Source organism: Astatotilapia calliptera, chromosome 9, assembly GCF_964374335.1.
Source record: "Astatotilapia calliptera chromosome 9, fAstCal68.1, whole genome shotgun sequence".
In the NCBI taxonomy this organism is placed as follows: Eukaryota; Metazoa; Chordata; class Actinopteri; order Cichliformes; family Cichlidae; genus Astatotilapia; species Astatotilapia calliptera.
The window spans coordinates 15,804,745-15,832,579 of NC_137430.1; the positions used below are offsets into that span (position 1 = coordinate 15,804,745).

The 27,835-nt window shown below is 37.9% G+C and overlaps 1 protein-coding gene across 2 annotated transcripts in view; it reads left to right on the plus strand.

Annotated features, from left to right (window-relative positions):
• Positions 1 to 27,835, plus strand: part of cntnap2a (contactin associated protein 2a) — a 405,328-nt gene that overhangs the window by 217,788 nt on the left and 159,705 nt on the right. For both annotated transcript variants that reach the window (XM_026179392.2, XM_080306454.1), the window contains exons 6-9: positions 48 to 198; positions 799 to 983; positions 13,209 to 13,352; positions 14,750 to 15,011. In XM_026179392.2, the coding sequence (XP_026035177.2) occupies positions 48 to 198; positions 799 to 983; positions 13,209 to 13,352; positions 14,750 to 15,011 (742 nt within the window). The remainder of the gene's footprint in view (positions 1 to 47; positions 199 to 798; positions 984 to 13,208; positions 13,353 to 14,749; positions 15,012 to 27,835) is intronic.

Genomic DNA, 27,835 nt, shown 5'->3' on the forward strand with positions numbered 1-27,835 from the left:
CAGTGTTGCAAACAATCACACAAAGTCATTGGTGTTTGCTAACACAGGTGAAGAAGATGAAGATCATTAAGGACGTGATCGCACTGAGGTTTAAGACGTCAGAAAGTGAGGGTGTGATTCTCCATGGGGAAGGCCAGCAGGGAGACTATATCACACTGGAACTCCGTAAAGCCAAGCTGCTGCTGCAGATAAACCTGGGTGGGTAACAAATAAATGCCACAGAGTTAGAAAAAGCAACTTTCTCTTGATGGTGATCCTTCTCCAACATTGTTTAGGATTTAGGTCTTTACGGTATCAGCCTCAGACATGTCTTGCTTTACAGTGATGTTTAAACATGTGAGGATGTTTTGAAACCTCCATCAATGTGTGTCTAGCTGGGAAATAATGGAAATGAATTGAGATACAAAAAATAACACTTTGCTGTGCTTTGATGGGATCAATGGATATACTGATGGAGGTTTGCTGAAATTATATTAGTCAAGGGAAAAGTTAAGATTCTAATACACAATTTCCCCCTCTTCATGAAGGAAACAAAAGCCCATACCATCCATATGTCTGTGAATCATGATTCACTGTTAACCAGAAGTGTGTCTGACACACCAAGGATGTCTTACTGCAGGCATCCTTTAAAGTTAGAGTTTAAAATTAAATGAAATCAGTAAAAAAAAAGTTGTGTTTGCTTGTGTGTGACATATTTGTTTTATTTTTACAGCACCTGGTCACACCATTTGTTGTATTTACAAATTCAGCCGCCGTTCTCATGGCTGCATTTTAAGGCTTATGCTGTGTTTATTACAGGCAGTAATCAGTATGGCTCGATCCTGGGTCATACCTCTGTGACCACAGGGAGCCTCTTGGATGACAATCACTGGCACTCAGTAGTGATTGAACGCTACCGTCGCAATGTGAACTTCACCTTGGACAGACACACTCAGCACTTCAGGACTAATGGAGAGTTTGACCACCTCGATTTGGACTATGAAGTAAGTCGAGATGAAGCCAATAAACATAATAACACAAACAATAAGGAAATATGAGAAAGTTGAAAAGTTCAAGATTTTCTGCCACTGCCATGATAAATATGAATAACTATATGACATTTGAATTTGACTGATAGTGCTTTTGAGGTTGTGTCCAAGCAGCCATAAACTGCTCCCAAAGCTCCTTAGAAGTCCCAGTCAGATCACTTGAAGATGTGCATTTGTAATGCATGCTTTATCTCCTTCTGTCTGTCCATAGGGTTGGCTTGCAAACCTAATAGTTAAGAGAAAGAAAGAAAAAAACGCCAAATGATTCAACAGCATAACATTGATAGGTAGTCTTGGTATTGAAGCAACTTATGATGGTGACATAATGTCAGCCAAGACCAGCTGCCTATTATACGGATGACTGGCTACCAGGCAAAGAAGAAACAGACGTGTTCTTAGTTCTTCAGCTATATGGTTGTTAATTGTAACCGTGCAACATCTGTTAGAGATCCTGCTCATCCAGCAAATAGTCACTGCACTGTGTAGGACCAAACTGTGCACTTGGTTTGGCTAAAAAAAAACTAAAAAAAATTTTTTAAAGTTAAGTATTTAATTAAATAAGTTTAGCTCTATTTATTAATTAGGATCAAACTTTATGTGCTACAAAGTCAGAAGGTGTGCAAATGCAGTTCTTATGCCGTCCTGGAAATATCCAGGATATATCACATTGTACTGTACAATGTTGCGGACTTTGCCAAAATCCCCCAAAAGGTTAAGTCAAAATCTATCAGACTCAATAATTGTCCAGTTTGAATGCTGCCATTAGTGCAGTCTTAATGTTTGTAGGTAGACTATAAATACCAAGCTGAATCTCTACTTGTAAAATAATGTCTTATCTTTATTTTCCCATTCACGTCTAATACACCCAACTGACTTGAATTGACTGCATGAAGTACCTTGCAGTGTTTCATTCATTAACAGTTATGCCAGTGTGTATTTGGATTTTGGAGCTTAATGATTCTGGTTTAGGTGACATTTTGCAGAGAATGCCGCAATGTGAGCAGTTGTAAGCATGAAGTTGCATTTGTCTGTGTTTGCTTCCTTTCTTCACTTGCTGCCTTATGCCCTTGTGCTGTTTTCTAATTTGCAGCTGCATTTAAACTGCTCATCACAAGTGATCAGTACAGTAAAATAAAGCCACACAGGAAATTAGATATTGGTTTTACACTCAGCTATCATGCTACTCGATAAAATTGGCATAATGAACATCAGCTAATGAAATGCAACTCGCTCAGCTAATAATACCTATAACAGGAAACTGATTATGGGATACATACAAGTAAGAAATTTGTTTGTAATGTGAGAGTGCACATGCACGTGTGCAATTTTGAATACACACAAGGTTTTCAGGATGTGTATGTCTGTGTGTTTGTGTTTTTATTGATGTGGTTGTGTGTAAGTGTTTGACCTTTGCTAGGTATTGCTGATATGCCTGATCTATTCCACTGTTAAGTAGGATGCTGAGAAATGGGGCAGGACAAACCACAGTCCAATTAAAACTGAAGCTGTTGAATTAAGGGATCTGGAGGGAAATCTATACAACAAGGGTGTACCAGGAGGCTTTGTGTGCATGTGTGTGGTGTGTCTGTGGTGAACCTTAAATAGATTCTACCAATGTCATTGCCTGACTAAGTCTATCTACAGTTTGTGACCAGCTTTTAGTCAAGTGTACTACTGTACTCAGTACATTTAGTCTGCACACTCTATTTTGTGTGCATCTTTGTTTGTGTGTATGTGCGTCCTCTGCTCCCATTTAGGGCTGTAGACTAAATATCCGGGTGCATTTGTGTCTACCCTTGGCAGTAATTACTAAGGCTATTGGAGCGTCACCACAGATGCACACACAGCACAAGCAACAACACACATGCACACAAAAAGACAGACAGACACATCGACTGGTAATTGCACACTGCCCTCCATCATTTTGGCTTCCTTCAGGGCTCAGAGTTGTGTGTAAAATGGAAAAAAAAAACGAACACATGTATAACTGTAGAACAAATATGAAACCCAGTTTACATTTTATCAGTCCTCTGTTCTTCAGTGCTTCCCATCAGGTGCCAGTTTATTAGCCCTCATCTTCACACCTGAATGCTCCTCTCAGCACATCTGTTCTCCCAAAAAGACCATGTTTCTCCTTTAATGCTTACTCCTACTTGTTGTATTTCATGCACAATATATATAATGTGCAGTGTTTCTTTACTCATAAAAAGTAATGTATTACACATTGCTCATTACTTTTCTTTAAAGTAATGCAGTACATTGCTTAATTTGTTACTTTCTCTCAGTTCCACAAATCCACAAATCATTACAAATCCCTATCCTAATTAGGCCAGACACACAATCTTTCTTTTAGTATTTAGAAATGCAAAGCCAACGACACAAAAATAAGATGAAAAAGAGCCTAAAAAGACTTCAAGGCCATGGTGATTGTACCTTAAGAACAGGTAGAAATGGAGGCCGCAAGCCTGACTGCTTATTACTGCTTTGGTTATATGTTGAAGTTCAGGGTCTGGCTGCTGGGCTGGTGTCAGTATTCACTCAGCTTTATAATCACTCTGGGGTTTTAGCTAGCTTTGTGTTAGCATGCTGTCTAGCAGACGTTTACAAAGAGCCAAAGTTCTGTTAGCAGCATAAAGCAATTGTTGTTGTCCTGGATACAGACTGCATCTCAGCTCATTGCATCCTTGTGTGCAATAAAAATAAAGTCCATATCTGCCCTCTACCATTTTTAGGGTTGCCAACTCCCTGAAAAATAAATAAGGGACACCTCGTGGCCAGGGCCGGGCAACCCAGTTCACCCTTCCCAGTGTGGTGAATTTTGTAGCTCTTTTTTTTGTGTGTGAAATTATTTTTTAACCATTTGACTTGAATTTGATTTAAGCAGATGCATATTGAATGCCCGTGGTTAACAAAAGGATTACACAAGGCCTGTAAGAAGAAAAATTCTTTATACAGACAATTCACTAAGTTAAGAACTGAAGAAGCAGAGTATAGAGTATAGTATATAAAAAATATAAAAATAAACTAACGGAAATATTAAGAACTAGTAAGAAATTATACTATACTAATTTAATACATAAAAATAAAAACAACACTAAAGAGATATGGGGAATACTTAACACTATTATTAAAGGTAACACAAAAAAGTGCTCATATCCAGATTATTTCACTAATAATAACAGTGACAATTACAATCTAAACGAGATGGTGGAGTGCTTTAACAGCTTTTTTGTAAATGTGGGACCGGAGCTGGCTACAACAATTCCAAAAAGTAATCACAGCAAAATGTCACTGATAGAAATAAATTCAAAGACTATGTTCTTGTCGGGAGTTACTGAATTAGATATTTTAGATGTAGTTAACAACTGTAAGAACAAGACCTCTACTGATTGTTTTGGTATAGATATGACATTAGTTAAACGAATCATACATAGCATTGCCAGACCTCTAGCTTATATATGTAATTTATCATTTCAAACGGGGAAATGCCCAAAGAAAATGAAAATAGCTAAAGTTATACCCATATATAAAAGTGGAAACAAACACATCTTCACTAACTATCGACCAGTGTCCCTGCTCCCACAGTTTTCTAAAATATTAGAAAAACTTTATAATAATAGACTAGGTAAATTTATTGACAAACATAAACCAATCAATGAAAGTTAGTACGGATTTAGGACGGGAAGGTCAACTTCAATGGCTATCATTGATGCAATAGAAGAGATAACCAACAGTCTGGATAGAAAAAGACATGCAGCAGGGATATTTATTGACTTGAAGAAAGCATTTGATACGATTAATCATAGCAGATTATTTAAAAAATTAGACAGATATGGTATTAGGGGAGTGGCCTTGAAATGGATCCAAAGTTATTTGACTGAGAGACAGCAGTATGTGAAGATGGGCGAATTTGAATCGGGGTATTTGGGCATTAGCTGTGGAGTGCCACAAGGATCAGTTCTGGGACCAACTCTATTTAATCTTTATATAAACGACATATTTAATGTATCAAAGTTATTAAAATTAGTTATATTTGCTGAAGACACCAATATTTTTTATTCTAACGACGACCATAGTGACCTAGTACTTAACATTAACAATGAGTTAAGGAAATTAAAAATATGGATGGATGTTAACAAATTATCTATAAATTTGAGCAAAACCAAGGTAATGTTCTTTGGGAATTACAATGTAAATGAAGATACTGTGATAAAAATAGATGGTGTAGTCATAGATGTAGTATCAGAAATAAAATTCTTGGGAGTAATGATTGATAGCAAATTATGCTGGAAATCACACATCAGACATATACAAAATAAAGTGTCCAAAAGTATCTCAATCATAAATAGAGCCAAGTTCTTCTTAAACTGCCATGCAATGTTTTTGTTATACTGTGTACTAGCCCTACCATACTTGACTTATTGTGTAGAGGTGTGGGGCAATAATTACAAAAGTTCTCTGCATCACCTGGCTATACTACAAAAATGTGCTATAAGAATAATGTATAAGGTAGGATATTATAGTCACACTAATATTTTGTTTTTGCAGTCAAAACTATTAAAATTGATTGATCTAGTTGAATTCTCAACTGCTCAACTCCTATATAAGGCAAATAAGGGTATACTGCCAGAAAATATCCAAAAGCTCTTTACACATAAAGAAGGAGGTTACAATTTGAGAGGATGTAGTAACTTTAAAAGGCAGATAGTTAGAACTACCAGGAAAGGTTTGTGTGTGTCTGTGTGTGGAGTGAAACTTTGGAACAGAATGGATGTAGAGCTCAAGCAATGTCCAAATATTCATCTGTTTAAATCGAGGTACAAAAAATGTATATTGTCAAGGTACAATAAGGAATCGAGTGTGTGATTGTTTATCCATGATAGTAAATAATGATATATTCTTTGTATTATTTCTTTCTTTTTTCTTTGTTTATATATAGAATGTTAACAACAAATACTTATATAAACAATTATTTTGTAGAGTTGAAATGGACACTGTTGATATTGTCTTACGCTGTTGTTATTACTGTTATCTCCATTATTAGGAAACAGTAGACCAGAATTAATTCTTAAAAGTAAAATTGATGAAGTTACAACTATACAATGGAAGCAAACTTCATTGATATTTTCATAGCTAAAATATAAATAATATACGGAGAGGATGTAATGACCATGATGGTGATGCCTGTGATATTCAGCGGTGGTAATAAAGACTGTATTATTGATGCTAAATATTTACACTACTGTATGTTGTAATTATGACTAGAGATGGACCGATCCGATATTACGTATCGGTATCGGTCCGATACTGACCTAAATTACTGGATCGGATATCGGAGAAAAATAAAAAATGTAATCCGATCCATTAAATATCAGGAAAGCACCTCACAAAACTTGCAACACGCCGTAACTCGCCTCAGAACGTCGGAGCAGTATGCATCACGTGATAGAGCAGCTGTGGCATGCGGGACCTGTCAGTGGTCTGGATAGCATTTGGAGCTTCGCTAGCAACCTGGCATTTCATCTCCGACAAAGTTATCCCCGAGAGAAGTAAAGCAAGTGTGTAAGTCCATCTCTGAATGTTTGTAAAGCATTCCCACGTTAAGCTTAACGAGCGACTGCCTCTCGCTCTCCGGCTGCTACTTCAATCGTGAAACTGCTTAATGATCAGCTGATCGGCTTTTCTGTCGCGAGTCTGTCTCTCTCGTTTGTTTTTGGTCCACTTTGCGCCAGAAAGAGCAAACCAGCGGGTGAACAACAGCAGCACGTTTAAGCTTGATAAGCTGTTGTTACAATTTATTTAATATTACTTTCTACTCGAGGATCTTTTTCTACGTAGCTGACGGCTGTAACTGTGCAGGGGCGGATCTAGCAAAGTTTAGCCAGGGGGGCCGATAGGGCATTAACTGGGAAAAGGGGGCACAAAGACATACTTTTCTTTCTTATTCTCATTTAAAATGTCGAGCTTTTAATAAATAATTATCTGACACCCAAAGTTTTAATTTGATGTAAAATGAATAGAAGTCAATTACTGTATATAGTGACTATTAAGTCTAATATATATACCCTAGTAAGCTATAGTACATTTTCCTTTGGGAAGGTACCATCTGTGCAGTCTGCAATTTTGCTGAAGAAAGATGTTGAATCTATTTAATATTTCTTGAAAAATAATTGATTTCTGTGCATTTTTTTTCACACTGCATCAAATTAAGGTTGATTACGTTGATTAAGCATCATGAGGTGGAGCGTGAGGGGTGGTTCCCTATTTTTTATTTATTTATTTTTGTTGTTGCTGGGAGTTGGAACCCTATTAGTTAGGTTGCTTAATATTTACGCTAAGTACTCTTTAAAATACCAGAATAGGGAGGATGGTGTAGGTCTAAGTTTATTAGATTGATCAGTATTGCTGAACTATGAAATATTTTTTTTGTATACAGGTATAACAGAATAGCTTTAGTGTAGTTGTTGTTTTAAACTTGAGTATGAACTTGCAGACTTGCAAAATGCAGCAAGATATTTTAAAAAACAGTTTTGTTGATTAAAAAACACTATATCGGATTCATATCGGTATCGGCAGATATCCAAATTTATGATATCGGTATCGGTATCGGACATAAAAAAGTGGTATCGTGCCATCTCTAATTATGACAATGCGATAATTTTATAACCGTAATTGTATGTCACAAATATTTAAATGTACTGCGCAACTACAAAATTTAAAACTCAGATAAGATTGTAGGGGTGGGAGTTAAAAAGCTTGTCTTCATCCCACTCCTTTTCGAGCTAAACTTGTTTTTTCTTTTTTTGTGTAATTGTACATTACAATAACTTTATTATTTGGTTGCTCGAATAAAAGACATTCATTCATTCATTCATATTCTTTGTGATATGACCATATGGGAAACAAATGATCATTTAGCCATTTATTTTTAGCTCAAAATGACAACATTAACACAGTAAAACAGGTCTCTTTCTTAAACAGAAGCCTGTCATGCTTAACTTTTGAGAATATAAGTAAACCTTTCTTTAAAAGAACTCTGTCCTGCTTAACTTAAAATTATATAAATTAATAGAAAACAATAGAACGAAAAATATTCTTGTGACTGTGCACATATAGTGCATTTAGTACAATTGGCTTCAGTTGAGGTATTATTTCAGCTTTTCTAATGCTAATCAGCTGCTCCTGTTTGTAAACCCGCTTGTTCCCATGATTACGCATCATTACTCATCAATGTATTACTTTTATGTATTAGTCATCTATTTGTTGTAATCATCTATCCTTGTAGTTGTTTATTACACAAAATAAATTATATTATTACACTTCTGGCCACATAGCGCTGATGTTCACCGCACATGCCCATATTAACCTTAACCAGAGGATTTAAAAACAAACAAACCAGTGTTTACTAGAGATGGCACGATACCACTTTTTTATGTCCGATACCGATATCATAAATTTGGATATCTGCCGATACCGATATGAATCCGATATAGTGTTTTTTAATCAACAAAACTGTTTTTTAAATATCTTGCTGCATTTTGTATAAGTTCATACTCAAGTTTAAAACAACAACTACACTAAAGCTATTCTGTTATACCTGTATGCAAAAAAAAAAATTTCATAGTTCAGCAATACTGATCAATCTAATAAACTTAAACCTACACCATCCTCCCTATTCTGGTATTTTAAAGAGTACTTATTATAAATATTAAGCAACCTAACTAATAGGGTTCCAACTCCCAGCAACAACAAAAATAAAAAAATAAAAAATAGGGAACCACCCCTCACGCTCCACCTCATGATGCTTAATCGACGTAATCAACCTTAATTTGATGCAGTGTGAAAAAAAATACACAGAAATCAATTATTTTTCAAGAAATATTAAATAGATTCAACATCTTTCTTCAACAAAATTGCAGACTGCACAGATGGTACCTTCCCAAAGGGAAAAAGTACTATAGCTTATTAGGGTATATATATTAGACTTAATAGTTACTATATACAGTAATTGACTTCTATTCATTTTACATCAAATTAAAACTTTGGGTGTCAGATAATTATTTATTAAAAGCTAGACATTTTAAATGAGAATAAGAAAGAAAAGTATGTCTTTGTGCCCCCTTTTCCCTGTTAATGCCCTATCGGCCCCCCTGGCTAAACTTTGCTAGATCCGCCCCTGCACAGTTACCAGCTCAGCTACGTAGAAAAAGATCCTGGTGTAGAAAGTAATATTAAATACATTCTAACAACAGCTGATCAAGCTTAAACGTGCTGCTGTTGTTCAGCCGCTGGTTTACTCTTTCTGGTGCAAAGTGGGCCAAAAACAAACTAGAGAGACAGACTCGGACAGAAAAGCCGATCAGCTGATCGTTAAGCAGTAGCAGCAGGAGAGGCAGTCGCTCCATATATCGCTCGTTAAGCTTAACGCAGGAATGCTTTACATTCAGAGATGGACTTACACACTTGCTTTACTTCTCTCGGGGATAACTTTGTCGGAGATGAAATGCCGGGTTGCTAGCGAAGCTCCACATGCTATCCAGACCACTGACAGGTCCCGCATGCCACAGCCGCTCTATCACGTGATGCATACTGCTCCGACTGCTAACGTTCTGAGGTGAGTTATGGCGTGTTGCAAGTTTTGTGAGGTGCTTTCATGATATTTAATGGATCGGATTACATTTTTTATTTTTCTCCGATATCCGATCCAGTAATTTAGGTCAGTATCGGACCGATACCGATACGTAATATCGGATGGTCAATCTCTAGTGTTTACATACCATATCTGCTTCTGCCGTGGCCTGGTGGACAAAAAATTGGTTAAGGGTTCCCCGAGCTTTCACGCCCCTCATGTTCTTCATGTGCCCACCACTAGAAGCATGCCTATGGTTAAAGTGCGCCGGCACACAGTGCAGTGCGCTTTAAAGGTGTTATCGTGCATTTTCCCAGCCAGGTGTTTTCCTTTTCCCATTCCTCCCTGTACTTTTGCAGCCTTGTTTTTTTTTCTTTCTCTGAGCGAACAAACATTGCTGCTCTAATGCTGGGCTTACACTGTGCTATTTTTGGCCCATTTTGAGACGATTTTTGAGTCATGCGACCGATTTGGTGATCGGCCCGATTTTGGCCTTCATCGTGCATCGTGTAGTATACGTGGGGTAACGAGAAGCGATTAACACCTCACGACCAGCTCCCGATCATCAATCGCTCGTGAGGGTGTCAACGCAGCCGCTCACACTGCTCACGTGCAAACACGTAAACGTCGGTGAAAAAGATGGAGCAGCACGGCTGTGCAGCCTGTGATCTGGACACAAGCGATGGAGGCACAACTTGTAGAACTTTGGAAAGCTCATCCGAGCCTTTTCGATGTGGCATCACAAAATTATCACGACCACAACAACCGTGAAAATAGTTGGATCTACACTGCTGCTCAATCACAGCTGCCTGATCAATGTTTTTCATTAGCAATTTAGCAAAGTTGATGGTGGTGGCATGTCTGTGTGAGTGAAAGAGAGAGAGAGAGAGCGAGCGACAGAATTTCTGTTATAACCTTCATGTTATGGAGGCACAGTGTGAGCACTCAGGTCGCATCGGGCGGTATAGTGTGAGACCTGCATCGTGACTTATGAACTTCTAACCCCTGCGAGTCAACCGTACAGTTTGAGCAGGAGCTGAATAACGTGACTGAAAAAATCGCACGGTGTCTGCCCAGCTTTAGGTGTACTGTCGTCCAAGACTTGCACCGCAGTGTCGGCGTTTGTTTCCCTGTTGGCCATGCTTGTTGTTGTGGTCATCTGTTGTCTTCCGGTATTTTCTCCGTAAGCGACCTTTCCTCGACCAATGAGATGAGCGGTAATCTGAATTGTCATACTCGAATTGTCATAAGTGTGCTGTCAGCTCATTGGTCACAAAGCAGAAGAGTGGCTGGGAATTATGTTTTCAAACAAGGCGTTAATTCCATAAACATTTATAGACTACTTTTGATTCTCACTGTATTACGGGACAAAGTGCGTCCCTTATTAGCTCAATACGGGACGTGTACTTTTGTTTCTAAACACGGGACGATTCCGTTTGTTAAGGGACGGTTGGCAACCCTAACCATTTTCCTCCTCCCGCACAAAGACAAAATTAGCTGATTGTAGCGGAAGTGCGGAGGAAGAAAACCTTTTCTTTCATATTAGTGAGTCTTGTTTTTCTGTTTGCCTAATATAGATAACTAAAGAACCTTCATAACACAAGTAACAACATTACTCTTCTTATATTGCGCTTTCCTATTCTATAAGAGCACCCTACACACCTGGTGTTTAAAAGAGGACCTGCAATATTTACACAACATAGTGTCACCAAATTTTCAAAAGTCATATTAGATAGAGAAGCTATGAGTCTCTCAAACAATGATTGTATCTTTATTTTTATTTTTTTTTGTCATTGTAAAAAAGTTATTTATCTATTACTGGTACCATGAATGGAAAAACTAAAATATTTTTATACACTCTTTTTTTTCCCTATTCAGGCTCTCTACTAAAATAATGGCTCCTACATTCAAGTGCTTCCACTTTAATTTGAGCTTTATAGTAGGTCAATAATAAGTCAATAAGTCAATAATAATGGTGGGCATGTGGTGGGGGAAGCTGAACGGCCAGATTAATTGGACACATACTATACAGATGAAGTCACAGTAATTATTTTATGTCTGTGTGAATATTGAGTGAAAAATGTGTTACAGTAAATGACTGCCAAAGTCGTTTACCCACAGGCATCATTGGACATATTGTATCATCCCTTGTGATGCTCTCTCGGGCCTATACTGAAGTCACCTTTGTTTTTGTTTGTTTATTTATCTTTTTTGCCTGTGGGGTCTCTTTGTATTTTGTCTGACTTTCAGCAAGCGGACTGCTGCTTCATCAGATTGAGATCTTGGGATGTTTCCAGGATTTTCTAAATGGGGTGAGACAGGAGGGACTGACAATAAAACAGAGGAGCCCACAGGAAATCACAATATTTAATCAGAAATAAAATTAGTGTAGAAAATTCACACTTAAAAAAATTAGGCATGATTTTAAGGCTCGTGTGCTGCCCCGTGTTCAACCACGCATTTATTATATGAAATGTGGAGCTGCACAAGTTTTAGACATAATTTTTGGTTGAATAATTGTTTTTCAAATTAGGAAAAAAATATTTAGATTGCCTGCTTAAGTAACAATTATTGTATGAGTGCACAAGTTGTATAGTCAAGAGGTGTGCCATCTCATAGCTCCATTCTAGAAACATCCCAGCACTCAAAATGGGAGTTTTTACACCGTGCAGATGATTTTCCGATCTGCTTGTTTGCCTTTTTCTGTTATTTCCTTAAGACAAAAAACACCCTGAAAATCAACTACCTTTGATATCTTTCTGATAAACATTTACTATCACCATTTTTCCACTTCTGTGGTCACTTGATTATATACTGAGTCAATCTAAAGGTCAAAGCTCAACTCTTAATTAACTCTGAGCCATGTGTGAGCTCTTCTGTGCATGAACTAACACTGAAATGACAACCGACTGCCTTAGAAACTTTTAGTAACCAAGTGTCAAGCCAATTACTTTTGAGCCCCAGCAATTTAAAGGACCGTATCTAACAGTCTAAGTTTTTGCAATATTGATGTAACCTCAAAGTGCAGCTATGGCTTGGCACTTTAACGTAGTATTCATTATTTTCCTTCAAATCAAATATGCTTAGTCACAAAGCATGACGAACAAAAAGCATGTAACTGCCCAAATATAGTACTGGAATTTATACTGTCTTCTATATCTATCAGTGACTATCCTGACATTTTACGAACTAAACTGACTGATTTTTACAACATGAAAGTGTGTGTGAATGCTTTATGCCCCGCAGGTAAAACTGTTTGATTTAAACAAATTACTAGCACCAACCTAACCCATAAAATGTACATATTGAACATCAGATAATGAAATGCAAAGAGTTCAGGCAATAATACCTAAAACAGGAAATTGATTGTCCAATCCATCGAGGTAAGAAATTTGTTTGCAATGGGAATGTGCACACTTGTAAATCCATAAAAAGCAACCGGGAGGAGAAGCCTGAAAAGCTTATTAAAGAAAAATTAAAGGAATTCTTGCCATGCGTTTTTTTCTCACTCTCTATCTCTTTTTAACTCTTTGCACTATGTCTCTCTGTAGTTGAGTTTTGGCGGGATGCCATACAGTGGAAAGCCAGTGGGAATAGGAAGGAAAAACTTTAAAGGCTGCATGGAGAGCATCAACTACAATGGAGACAACATTACAGACCTGGCCCGCCGAAAGAAGCTCGACACCTCCAGCTTTGTAAGGAAAATGTGCAAAATATATGTCTAAACGTTTTGGAATAGCGCTTATAAAGGCAGCTGCCTGTTGAACATGCTCATTATTGTCACACTAACTCCATACTTGACCCGACTGTGGGGGCAGATTATTCAATGAACCAAAATGCTTGAACAGATTCATAATTAATCAGATACTACTGACCTGTCAGTGGCCCCTCCATGTGTGTCCTTGCTGTCTTTGCAAGTGTTGTTATCATGACTGCAATTTTACCATAACTTACAGTGGAAAGACAGGTTTTCACTGCATTGACTATTCAACAGTTTATTTTCAACATATCTCGATGGCACAAGATGCAGATTAAAGGCCTTGTTTCTTTTCATGAAATGCACCCTACTTTTTCAGAGTGCAGGATGCACCTTCAGCACATTAACTGCCCTGCAGTCCTAAAAATTTGCTTCTGAAAAATCTGAGCCCTTTCTCAGGGGACGGCCAGTGTATCTGCTTTGATCCCTGTTGGACTGATTGAACAAATGGTGGGACTAATCAAGTTCATTCAAACCACACCTGTAATTCTCTCTGATGACTTCACACAGCCATTTATTTCTAATCAAAACAGATCTGCTCTTAGATTTTACACACACACACACACACACACACACACACACACACACACACACACACACACACACACACACACACACACACAATCAGGAATCATCTATAGTTGGAAAGGCAGCTCAATGCTGTGTGCTTGCTAATGACTAGATTAAGAGCACAAGGTTGGAGAAATTCAATGATAATTAGTGCCTAAATACCACAATAGTGTTTGTTTTTCTGCAGCACATAAAATTCACCCAGGTTACTGTTTAACCCTGTTTCTCAGCACAGCAGTGCATTAGTTACTACTATTGCTCACAGCAGGGAGGATCTCCTGGTCAGCTGGATTCTAGTTTATATGTTCTGCTTTTTCCTGATAGATGGGTTTTCTTCAAGTGTTCCCACTTCTCCCAATAATTCAGAGACTTGCATATTAACTTAATTGGTGAATCTAAATTATACATAGTTGCTGATGTTAAATAAAGGTCGATAAAATTTTAGATAAAGTGATTAATAAGATGAAAATAGTTACATTTCAAAGACAGGTAGAGCTAGAAGAAAAAGATGAGTGTGTTCAAGCTTCATCAGTCTTTCAATCTCGCTTCAGTCACTAACATGTGAAAGTAATCACGCAGAAGTGAGATTAAAAGCAACAAAAGGGTGGTGAAGTACAAGATTTCCTTAAGTGTTTGAGGCATTTATTTCACAGGCAAGCCCCCTTAAAGGCATTAGCTCTGTTTTTGACTTCTCTGTTTAAAAACTAATTAATCTCCCGTTGTCCATCTTTGTTCTTTCTTTTTTCTAATTCTGTATGCTAACAGCGAAACCTGTCCTTCACCTGTGCGGAGACCCACACCTTCCCAGTCTTTTTCAACGCCACCAGTTTCCTGCAGTTGCCTGGTCGAGCCAATCATAACACGGTATCCGTGGGCTTCCAGTTTCGTACGTGGAACCCTCATGGCCTCCTCCTATTCAGCAATCTTGATGATGGCACTCTGGAGATCTCGCTTGAGGACGGCAAGGTTGCAGTTCACATCAATGTGACGAAAGCGGCCAAAAGCTACCGAGTAGATTTATCATCAGGTGGGTTTGCCTACATAAAAACATATCACATGTACGCTTACATTATATTTGCTATTGAACTATATGGAAAAACATTCATGTAGGAAACTCCTTCTAGGAAAAAGACTTGCCACTCAACGGCCGCATTGGTTATGCTTCTTGGGCAGTGTTTTTTTCTTTCAATGGACAGTAAATGAAAACTCTATAGAACCAATAATCAAGCCTGATTGCAACAAAATAAGTTTTAATAAGGTTTAAAGGTTTTTTTTTCTCTACAGCATACTAAAACAAAAATGTAATATGATGAGTAGATATACCTACCAACTCACAGCTGAGGTGGCTCATGTGTTTCCCACATCAGCTGTTGTTTTGCTCTTTGGGGACAGGAGCATGTGAGCGGTGTGCTATGAAGATAAAACTGAAGCAAAAATTGATTCTTGAAATTTAATGTGCACGCTGCATGATTAATTGAATTCTGAACAGAAGTGAATCTGACTTTTTGTTCCATATTGGGAGCATTCAAACCAGCCCTAACATGAAGACAGTCCATGACAGACAAGTGTTTCGTAATTCCATTTCAGTATTTGATCTCTTGTTTTTTTGACAATTGCTTTGTGTGGTTTTAAACCCAACACTAACAGGCGAACCGGTGAGGACAGCAGTGGAACTGTTGTCTTTGTATTTTCTGTCATATAATCTACCAAAAGCACATGTTTGATTCAGTGAGATGTAAGTGCAGCTAATCCTCATTAGCCAAAAAGTTCAGGCTTTTTCTTGTTCTAAGCACTCTGTTTTGAACTGCTTATTACTATTGTTCTTGGCTCTGTGTGATATCGGTTGACTTGGGACATGGGAGGTTACTAAAATGGCTTAGTTTGAGACAGGGGATGAACTAGGGGGGGGGTCGCATCAAGTTCCACTACAAGGTAATTAAGCGTGAGTTTGAAATGCTAATTTTCAAAGCCGCTCTTGTCGATTCCAAGAATAAAAATAATGAGCTGAAAATAAGAAAACTTGGTGCCCATTAAACTGATGCACATAAAGCTGGAAGTTATTATTAAGGTAGAAACAAAATAAGGTTCAAAATAATTTTAGCCATGATGCTATCATCTGTGGCTCTTTTTATTCCATTTATTTCATTCCCTTCCTACAACCTTTCTTGCCCCTCACCCCTTCCTCCCATACTCTTATTTCTTCCTTCCCCTTCTTTCTTTCTCCCTCTCTATCTGTAGACACACTCATTTATTCTGTCCACTGCTGCTTTAATAGGCCATTATGCCCAGGGGTAGGGATTATTACAGAGTTACCCTCTAGGCTAATTGGGATTGAGCCTGCGATTACATCAGTATTACCAGAGTACATAGACACACAAACACATACCCGCACACGCAAACACATGCTCCCTCCTTTGATTCTGTTATTAGTATCTCTGAAAAAGAAAGCCAAACTGGCTTCTAGCTTCAATGACACAGTGGGAGCTCAGTAGACTTATAATGAAATGCTTAGTCCCTCTTAATGGCAAATATACTGGGGAGAGACGTGCAGATATGCACACATCGAGGAGCGAAACGAGAGTGAGAGAAAAGAGAGGCTTCTCACAGACACAACGCCATCCAGTTTTCCCACTGGGGATAATTTGTTTATGGAGCGTTTAAGTGACAGCTTATTCAGACATATACCTATTTCCAAACAGATAAGATAAATAAAGTATTTCTCATTTTCTCTGTTAGCTTGAAGGAAAAACACACAAGCACACAAATTCTTTCATTTGGAGCTTTTAACCCGAGTAACCTTTTAGCCATCTAAGACTGCAAATTCACCAATGATGGTTAATCACAGAAAGTGTTTTTTACTAAATCTCTGGTTTAGGCCAAATAATATGCCATTACATGAGTCAGAATAAGGCATGTGATTAATTCCTGTAAACAGAATTGAATCACATACTGTAAACTTTGAAATGTACAAAGCTGATTTCAACACGTCTGTTTATGGACACAAATATCTAATCAGCCAGTCGGATGGCAACAATTCAGCGCATTTAGGCACGTAGACATGGTGAAGTTCAAATTGATTATCACAATAGGGAAGAAGGGTAAATTATGTGTCTTTAAATGTGGCATTGTTGTTTGTGCCAGATGGGCTGCTCAGAATATTTCAGAAACTGCTGATCCACTGGGATTTTTCAACATTACCATCTCTAGGGTTGAAAGAGACTGGTCTGAAAAAGAGAAAATATCCAGTGAGTTCTCTGGGCAAAAATGCTTTGTTGATGACAGCGGTCAGAGGAGAATGGACAGATTGCTTCAACTGATAGGAAGGCAGCAGAAACTAATCACTCGTTATAACGTATAAGGTATGCATGAGAGCATCTCGAACCTTGAAGCACATGGGCTAAAGCAACAGAAGACCAGATCAGGGACTAATACTGGAAGCTAAAAACAAAAAACTGAGTTCATGCGAGCTGGACAGTAATGCTGGCTGTTCTGATGAGTCCTGATTTCTGCTGCAGCATTTGGGGGGCAAGGTCAAAATTAGGTGTGAACAACATGAAATCTTGAATCCCTTGTGCCATGTATTAAGACTTCAGGCTGCTGGTCATGTAATTGTGCAGTGGATATTTTCTTGGCACTCTTGCACTATGTCATGAAGCTCAAGTCATCTTAAACAGCTTTCATAGAGATGAAATTTAAGTCACTGTACTCAAATGACCTCCACAGTCACTAGATCTGCACCTTTGGGATGTGGTGGAACAAGAAATTCACATCCATAGATGAGCAGCAGACAAATTCACAGCAACTACTGCATGTGATGCTTAAAAGTATATGGCGTTCCAAGCATTTCCTTTTTTGCCCCCAGAAACATATTCTTTAAAGCTCCATTAAGCAGTTTGTTTCGTCAAATGAAATGAAATGCTGTAAAGATAGTGTTATTGAAAGCTAGAATTAGAGGAAGGTCTGTAATAAGCCAGTTAGACTGAGACTTTTTCTTCCCCCCCCCCCCTCAGGAGCCATTGGATCAGACCGCAGCAAGAATGCAAACCAATGTTAGACATTTACATAACGATAAATATTATGATTCTCAATAGAAGGCCCATGCCAGTCTGTTTTTACTCTAAATGTGTCATTAATGACAGACAGTTGTTCCACATGTTCATATATATAATACTTTATCTAGGAGAACACGTTTGGGCTCACTGAGGTTGTGATTGAGGCCACTTTTCTTTTTTTGCCTAATGTACTTTTAGGTGCAACCTGGTAATTAAACGCATTTTTCTGAAAACTAAACGGGCAGGTGGAACACAAGAAATAGGGAGAGCAGATGATGCAAAGAAGGCTTGAATAAAATCATCATATATCTTCATAACCTCTTTCTTGCCACTGTGGGTCTGAGGTCATTAAAGTCTCCACCCCCACACGCCAAATCCACCAGACCATAGATCTTCCCCACTATGAACACACACATCGACTAAACACACACATCCACTAACAGAAGTATGCTTATTCAAGATGTGTGTGTGTGTGTGTGTGTGTAGCTGTTTTGTGTGTGTGTGTGATAGCAACAACTTGCAGTAAAAGTGTTTGTGACCACTGAAAAGATGCTCTTCTGTTCTCTGACAAAACGTCTGTCATTTCATCCATTTATCTCTCAGTCAGGCAGATAAAGAGTAAAACAAAAGGGCACACGAAGCTTTTGGGAGAACACTCCAGGTGAGACTGTGGGAATCCTTTGAATAATGTTTTTGTGAGCGTGTTTATATCTAGTCGATTCTCTAATTTTCCCATGACTTTCCCACACACTCATTAACTCTGTTGTTGTTTCTTTTACTCTCATCACTCATTTATTGGAACAAAATAACAGTTTTGTTAGAGTGTAGCTGCAAATTGTTGTGTTAATGACCATGCAGCAGGACCAAAGCATGTTTGGTATATCCAAACTAAAATTAAAGTTCTATTTTCTCATTTACCAACCATGAAAATTTCCAATAAACCAAAGCCAATGAAAGAGGATCTCTTTGTACCTGTAGCTGGTAGGTGGCAGGTATTTGAGTATATGTGTTGAAGACGCTTTCCTCTGATCACCTCTTGATTAAATATTGAATTATTAGGCACCAGCATTGTTTCCATGGAAACAATACTCACTGTCTCCACTGCTTTTGCACGGACCAAGAAATCTAATTTCCTATGAGATTCCTGTGATACATAGTGAGGAAATATATTTTATACTCCTGTTTAGCTGTCAAAGAAGAAAAAACATTAAAATAGTGGTAATTAATCTTATTGAAATAAACATCCCACTACATCGTGAAGAAAATATGACTCTATTTATAGACTATAGCACTCTGCATTGTAGACCTCCATATTTTACTTTAGACTGAGACAAGTAACAAGAGGCATGAATGCATGTGGGAAGGCCAAAAAATGTTATTTATAATAAGAATTATCAGTAGATTTGTACATTTCCAAAATAGTTAATAGCCTACAAATCATCAGTAATGTTATCATATATGTTTTAAAAGCTACTTTCAGCTGCTCACTTATATACAAGCGGTTGCCACATCTCCGTATGTTTGATTTGTGACTTGCACCAGGGATCTTTGTTAGACAATTGTGTACACCACTATACATTTGCCTAACAAATGTAGCTCAGGACGTAGATCACCTATTAATCACAAGGTTAATGGTTCCATCCCTGGCTCCTCCAACCTGCATGACAAAGTGGCTTTAACTAAGATACCTTGCACTACATTTACCCCGATCCATTGAAGTCTTGGCATGTAAACATTAGGTTAAAAAGTGCTTAAGCATTGAAAAAGAAAGAAAAAGCATTTCTATAAATGTGCGTGTGTGAATTGAATAATCAAGGCTTGTATTGAGTGAGTTCTTAAAGTAATTAGAAGTGCTATATAAGTACCAGTCCATTTATCCCTACACTTTGGAGGTACATTTTGTGGCTGAAAACCTACCAGTTAGTGAAAATGAAAAATTCTGAATGATTATTTATGCCAGTGCCGCTCCACCTGCCTTTTAAACACTACTTAAAACATGTATTATTAGTGCCAGAATAAACTTTTATGACAGCCTATGTATAAGTACTGTTTTATTAACTTTAATTAAAGTAATTTACTAACTAATTAATTTGAAAATTTCTAGCAATAGTTATTAACATCACCCAATGTAATATCAGAGTCCAGCATTTTAACCTTTTTTTTCTGTTAGATATTTTTGCACATGCTTTATGCAGTGTTTTATTTCTCAGGTTTATAAATGGTTAATGTTATGCAAACAACTTTTTCATCTGCTTTCCTTTCCCCTACTCATTTTTTTTTTCATTTATTGACTCTTCTCCTCATTATTTTTGTAAATCAGCGTATTTGCTTGCATTATTTATACAACTAGGGAACTATATCTTCCCACAGAATCATTCTCTGTCAGAGGTAAGCCTCGCTGCAAAATTGGACAAAGCCAGAGGCAGCAGAAACTATTTGATTCAGCGTCCTCCAAAGTTTAAATATTTTGCCATTTTAAAATTCTGCATGTGCGTATGTACTTGCATTCATACTTCATACCCATCAACTCGGCAAGAAGTCATAAAATCATTTCTTTTGAGATGCAGAATTGCCATCAGTCACACATGAGGTTACTTGCACAGTCCGAACAGGAAGCATAGAGCATTACAATAATGGAAAGGCCTGAGGCACACATTTGAGGGGAAAAAAAACACAGTACAGCCACCCACCGATTATAATGTTATATTGTTTCATTCCCCCAGAATGTGTGTGTGTGTCCATGTCCAAATGCATTTGTATTTGTATGTATATATGTGTGCATAGCCAAAGCTTAATATGTCATAGTCTGGAGCTTTGTGTGGTTGGTATATTGCCATCTGGGAGGACGTGCAAAGCTCTTTGAATTACCTTGGAGGGCTGAATATTTAGGAGTGGAGGAGATGGGTGGTAGTGGGGAGGAGGGGGGTTAAAATTCATGAGTGCCAGAGGGTCCCATAAATTCATAGCAGACAAAATTCATTTATAGTGTACATACAGGATCAATATGTAATAGAAACAGGGTAAAAAAAAAAAAAAAAAAAAAAAAGAAGAGGAGAGACCTTTGACCCTTAACAAACCCTTTATTGGTTCATTTTTTCATTTACAACAAGAAAATATTAAATTGAAGCTTAACATGGATCTACAACACGCACACAAATAAATAAATAAACAAAAATATATACATGCATGCATAAATGGTATATTGCATGATTTATTTTGCATGGAATATGACATTAAGAATCCTTTTTTCACAGTTTTATTGCACAGGACAGCACTGACTCCCCAACCATAAACATATGTTTTAATGTCTGACACTATTTTACGATACACAAATTTTATTTTAAGACCTGAAGCCACCAACTGGGCGATATTGGAAAAAAAATCTCATTACATTTTTTTTTTTAATATCAGTCGATACCATCATTAATCAGGATAAGAATCAAATAAGTTTTTCTGACAAGCTTTAAGGTTCCATTTTACTATCAATTGAAGTTATGAGGTTACCTAAACATTTCATCTGCGCCCCATTCTACTGTAGGAATGTTTGTTGTACTTTTCTGTTTCACTCTGCAAGCAAAGGCCTGTCACATTTTGACCAGTTGACCACCATAGTGCCAGTTTCATCATCAGCATATGCAGACAAGCTCACTGTGCTTATTACTACACTCGCAAAGGTCAACCCTGCAAGACCATGCCTGAGTTGAATAAGAAGAGATCATTTGTAGGAACTGAATACGATTTATTGAGATAGAGAACTTAATGTATTTGGCAATTAGACTCCGATTACTCATCACGTGTGACCGTAGGGAACATGCTTTTTTTTGCAGTACTAGAATAAAGTGTAATTGCACATCCACTACAGCATCAACATCAACTGGTTAAAGTGGGTCAAAAAATGTTTATAGTTTGAATAAAGATTTTTTTTTTTTTTAATTTCAGGAAATTGATGCACGTTAAATGTAGCAGTAGTAGTAGTTTAGAGAGGGGGCGTAACAGAAAATAATTGAGAAGCACTGACTTATACCAAGAGTACAAGCTTTACTAAAACCAAAGGACTTTAATTTTTAAAAAAAGATAAAGATTAACTCCATGAAATGACTTTTCCTGGTAAATAGAAAGAAAAAAAATGTTTGCAGGAAATCCATCAACCGACCACAGCTGAGCTGCTGAACTGCTGCGGACATTTCATCAAAAGAGATGGTGGTCTCCAGTGAAGCAGGCTGCGTCACCCACTCGAGACGAAGGCCCAATATCTTAGCCAAACAGTCCACATCACAGTTGTCAGCACTAAAGCTTGAGTGCAACTCTGCAGCAAGCTTTCTCAACCCTCAAGAGTCAGATGTTACAGACCCATCTGAGAGCTTGAGGTGCAGCATTTGATTGAACTTTTTTCTCCAACTTAAAAAAATATGGGTTGGAGCTTTATTTTATAGTAGGGATGCGAGTTCTAATTAAAGACCCTTTCGCTTTTTCTTGGAGAAACCGACCTAATGCCTTCCTCCCATTATCCATCCCAAGCACTGTTATCATTGTCTGTCCCATTAATAATTGTGTCTTCTTTAACCCTAATGTCCCTTTCTACATCCGCAAGGCAATTCTTTTCAATAGCTGTTATGACTGTAGTGTATTCTTTGCAAAAGAAAAGTCTCATTTACAAGACCTGTTTCAGACAGTATAATAAAATGACAACATTAAAAAGAAACAATAAAATTATGCTCTATTTAACCTATTATTGTATTTTTGATCAATTACAAAGATAAATTGCATCACGCCTAACTGCCCTCACACTGCCCTCAGAGACTTTTAGGTATGTATAATGTAGGATAGAGTTTCCGCCACACATCTGTGAAATTAATTTCATCAGTGGTGGTCAGAAGGGAGGCTGAAGGTGGGTGATCTTCCTCTATATTCCTATCAGCTGTAGAATAGGTGGTAAAATTCCAGTCCCGTACGTACCACTACAACTGAGCTACTGTAATACTTCTTTCATTTGTCACTTAGGTTGTGAAATTACACTACACAGTCAGTACCAGAGCTCTGAGCATTTATGAATGAACATTTATGAATAAAAATAATATATCCCTGATTGGTGCTTCCACTACTTGGAACCTACTCTGCTCCACTTCACACATTGAAATGTTTGTTAAATGAAGGTGCTGAGAAAATAAAACTGCTACTTGCACTCTAGGATTACTGGCTTGACTAAGAAAACACTGCCCCCTTGAACTCATTCCCCATTCAGCTTCATTATCCACAGAGCTGTGTGCTTCCTGTAAAAGGACCACATCAATGTTTTTATTTCTACTAGGCTCAGTTGGCAGTTCTGGCCTTTCTCTATCCCTACTTTCATTGATGTTCAATGTTCCCACTATTAAAACCACCTTACAAAGCAGAAAGAATAGGGGAGAAAGAGGACACTGATTCCCTTCCTAAGGAAGACATCCTCCTGTGCGCCAGCCATTTCATTATCTTACCTTAGATTAGTTTCCCCTCATTTTTCCTTGCTTCTTTCATTTGTCTTTCTGAGATGGTCCACTGTTTCTTCATTGTGAAGCTTAACAGTTGTTGGGGTAGCAGTTGTGACCTTCACCTTTTTGTGCTGCATATTTTGTGGGTTTTTGTTAACTGGGGGGTGGCCACTAACCGGAAGGTTGGTGGTTCAATCCCAGTCTGCTCCAGTGTGCATGCCAAATATGCATATGCAGTCTGCATGTCCATATTTGTATGCAGACTTGGGCAAGATACTAACCCCATGTTTCCCTCCGATACATCCATCGGAGTATGAATGCTTGTAGAAACAGCTTAGAAACTTAGAAACAGCTTAGAAAAAAGTGCTTGTGTGAATGAGTGAATGTACAAGTTCTGTAAAGTGCTTTGAGTGCTTAGATTGAGTAGAAAAGGGTCATTCAGGTACGTGAACACCTGTTAGCAAATTTTCAAAGCGGATCAGCCTGTTTTCATTATGGATGAAGCAGGAAACCCAGACATAGTGATGTATGTTTAAGACATCAATAAAGGCAAAATACCAACAACAAATCATCGAAGGTCACCCCTCTCTAAACAAAAAGAAAAATCAACAGCCTTGTTCATCTGAGAGCCGTAAGTGATGTCTTCACGGCCAGCCTGTTTTCTTACAGCCAAAAGAACCTGCTCTACAGTAAACTGTGGGGCACTCATCACTCCAACCCCGTGTCTAATTGACAGGGAAGGAGAACCCACACTAGGGAGGTATGCCGTGGCTCAAAAGAAAACAAATGATTAACTAAGTTTTGTTCACCCAACACAAATCAATGAAATAAACTTCTCTTACCTTTTCATCAAGGACAAGATGTAAAGAAAGAAAATAAAACACACAGTCAAGAACTCAGCAGCTCCTCACAATCATCCGCCACCTTCACACACTCGCTCACTCACGCTCCCAGCATGCAGCGCAGTAGGGAGAGGAGGTAGGTGACTTGCCCTAGTCTCCAAATGATTTATTGCACACAACATTCCATTCAATTCAGTTTTATTTATAAAGAGCCAAATCACAACAACAGTTGCATCAAGGTGTTTTATATTGTCAGGTGAAGACCCTACCATAATTCAAGAAAAACAGAGAAAACTCCAACAGTCATATGACCTATGAGCAAGCACCTTTGCGCCAGCAGAAAGGAAGTACGCTCTCTCTTTTTAGTCCCTGTTAGTATGGTCAGTTGCTGCAGGATTGTGTATCAAGTGTAGGCTTTCCAGGGAGTTTTAAGTCCATCCTGACAACAACGAATTGCAGCAGTCCAGCCTAGAAGTAATAAATGCATAAACTAGTTTTTCAGCATCACTCTAAGACAGGATGTTTCAAATTTTGGAGATATTACACAAATGGACGAAAGCAGTCCTACATATCTGTTCAATGTGCATACTAAAGGACTTAGCCTGATCAAAAATGACCCCAAGATTCCTCACAGTGTTACTGGAGGCCAGGGTAAGCATCTGGATAAATACTGCATTTCTAAGATTTTTAGGGCCGAATGCAATAACTTCACTTTCATCTGAATTTTGAAGCAGGAAATCTGAGGTCATCCAGGTCTTTATGTCTTTAAGACATCCCTGCAGTTTTATTAATTGGTGTGTGTTTTCTGGCTTCATGGATAGATAAAGCTGGGTGTCATCTGCAGAGCAGTGAAAGTGTATGCTATGCTTTCTAATGATACTGTCTAAGGAAGGCATGTATAATATAAACACAATTGGTCCTAGCATGGAACCCTGTGGAACTCCATAATTAACCTTAGTGTGTCAAGAGGACTCTCCGTTTACATGAATAAATTGGAGTCTATTACATAGATATGAATCAAATTTCAAATGAACTTTTGATTTGAGGCTTTCTTTGTCGTAGGCGCTACAGTATCTAGAGTTGTAAGCAGTGAAGAAGTAAAAATATTAACAAGAACCTCTGTGGGAATAGTGTTCAGGTAGCTGTGCTGCACTGTGTTTGCACAGAGCATGAAGAAGATAACAGTGGATGGATTATATCCTTAAACTTGGTTACAGAAAGACATCTGCTGTCATGAAATCTATTCCCCACTTCTGTGTAATCCATTATTGTAACCAGACAAAAGAGGGTAAAACTAGGAAATACTGGTAAACATTCCCTTTCTATGCCATATATCAGGGGAAGATCTAGAGTGTGATTAAAGTGATGGGTGGGTTCTTTTACATTCTGAAAGAAGCCAGTTGAGTCTAATAATAGATTTAAAATGTGTTGAGGCTGTCATTTTTGCTATCTACATGGATGTTTAAATCACCCACAATAATTATTTTATCTGAGGTCAGCACTGATTTTGATAAAAAGTCTGAGCATCCAAACAGAAACTCTGAGTATGGCTCAGGTAAATGATAGCAACAAATGAAACTGCTTTTTGAGTTTTCCAGCTAGGGTGGACAAGGCTAAGCATCGCGTTTTAAAATGAATTAAAACTCAGTCTGGTTGTTGAGCTGGAGTGGGAGATTGCTGCCACACCACCCCACCACGCCCAATGCTTCGGGGATGCTGACAATTGGTATAACTCTGGGGTGTTGGTTAATTTAAATTATTCATGTACTGACAGGGACTTAGGAGTGACAGACCTAATGTTTAATAATGCAAATTTTACTGTTTTACTCTTTAAAGTTGTGGATACAACATTGGTCTTTCTTTGAGTTTTTTTGTATTTAAATGATTTTCTGCTGATTTTTCTGTCACAAACTAAACATTTGACACAAAGAGCAGGAAAGTGCGGGAGGGACAGGTGAAGAGGCCATGCTGCTAGTGAGTTGGCTACAAGCTGTGCTAAGCTAAGCTAGCAAATACCTAAAGAGAGGGCATGCTGTGAATATAATTAGCGAGTGAATCAACACAGATTGTGCTTTGGACAAATTACACTCTCTGAGCTTACACTATGAAATCAGACATTATCTATAAGTGTTTAATTAAATTGGCTACTCAGATAAGCTACACAAAAACACCACTGTGTGTTGTACTGTAAGAGGAAGTGATACTCTACTGCAGAGAGAGCCAACACCAAGTCTTCCTTAGATGATTAAGATTGAGGAAAAATAAACAGGCAACCATAAAATTATGTTGTCCTTATTGTTTGTTTCATTCATTTGTTTTGTTTTGTTTGTTGTCTACAGTTATAACTATTATTACTCTTGTTATGTGTATAATCAGTCTCTACATGAGCTAATCGCTATCTTTAAGAATTGCTCACCATTTTCCTGAGTCAGGTTAGGATCCTCTAAAACATATCGCAGCTTCCTATTTGTAGTTTTACAGCTCATATAATGCAACTTAGACATTTAAGAGGCCAGTGTCCTTTTAATTTATTTACCCACTTATAAGAGCACATACAAAAAGAAACAGTAGGCATTTGCATATAGTTTTACACACGACACATTAATTGTGTCTATTTATTAGCTAGAAAGTGCATCACTGCTGTCTAGTTATTTTTCTCATTCAGTTTAAAAGCTACGTTTAAAAAGAATTTATTCAATTTGGCCGTTGTGAAAAGAAAGAGCAGTACAAGACATTATCATGAACTCCTGGCATGGACATGACTTCTGAATTATTATTTTCTGATTCTTTTTTTTTTTTTTTATCATATTTGTATTTTGACAGGAATACAATATGTGCACAATTACCAAACACAAACACAAATACAGTATGCACACTTTTAAAGCTTGGAGGCTATTGCTGTTAGTTTGCCAAAACTGGTTTTTGAAACTTTGTGATAACTATTATCCCAGCTGTGTGGCGTTGTTTGTCTATCCACTTGTCTGTGCACTGGCTTGGCACTTTCTCCTTTACAAGATTTCTTTTTGTGCTTCACTGGTGGAGCGCATGTCTCTCTCTCTGTCTGGCACAACTGCAGTCAGAGTAACTGTGTGAATAATGGAAGACTTCTCATGATCAGGCAGTTCTCTAAAAGACTCAAACTGTGCAGTGTTGGAGAGCTGTTAGTATTATCATTCATACTGTTTTTCATTCAGCTAATCTTTAACAACCATTAGCTCCAAGGTCAGGCCACAGCAGTTAAATGACTTAACTGGTTCATTTTGACCTCAATATGTAGCATGGCATCTGTATAAGTTATCTCATGTTACCATGGTTAAAGATGTAGTGTGCATTGTTTGTCAGTAAGAAGGGACAATGTCAGTCTGTTCTTAAAGTACGCAAGGTACAGTGACTCTTGTCCACAGCTGTCATCTTTAGCAGCCAACAATAACTTCTGCACAGGGTTATTAATTGGAGATTATGTATAGGAATTTCAGGAGCGGGATCACG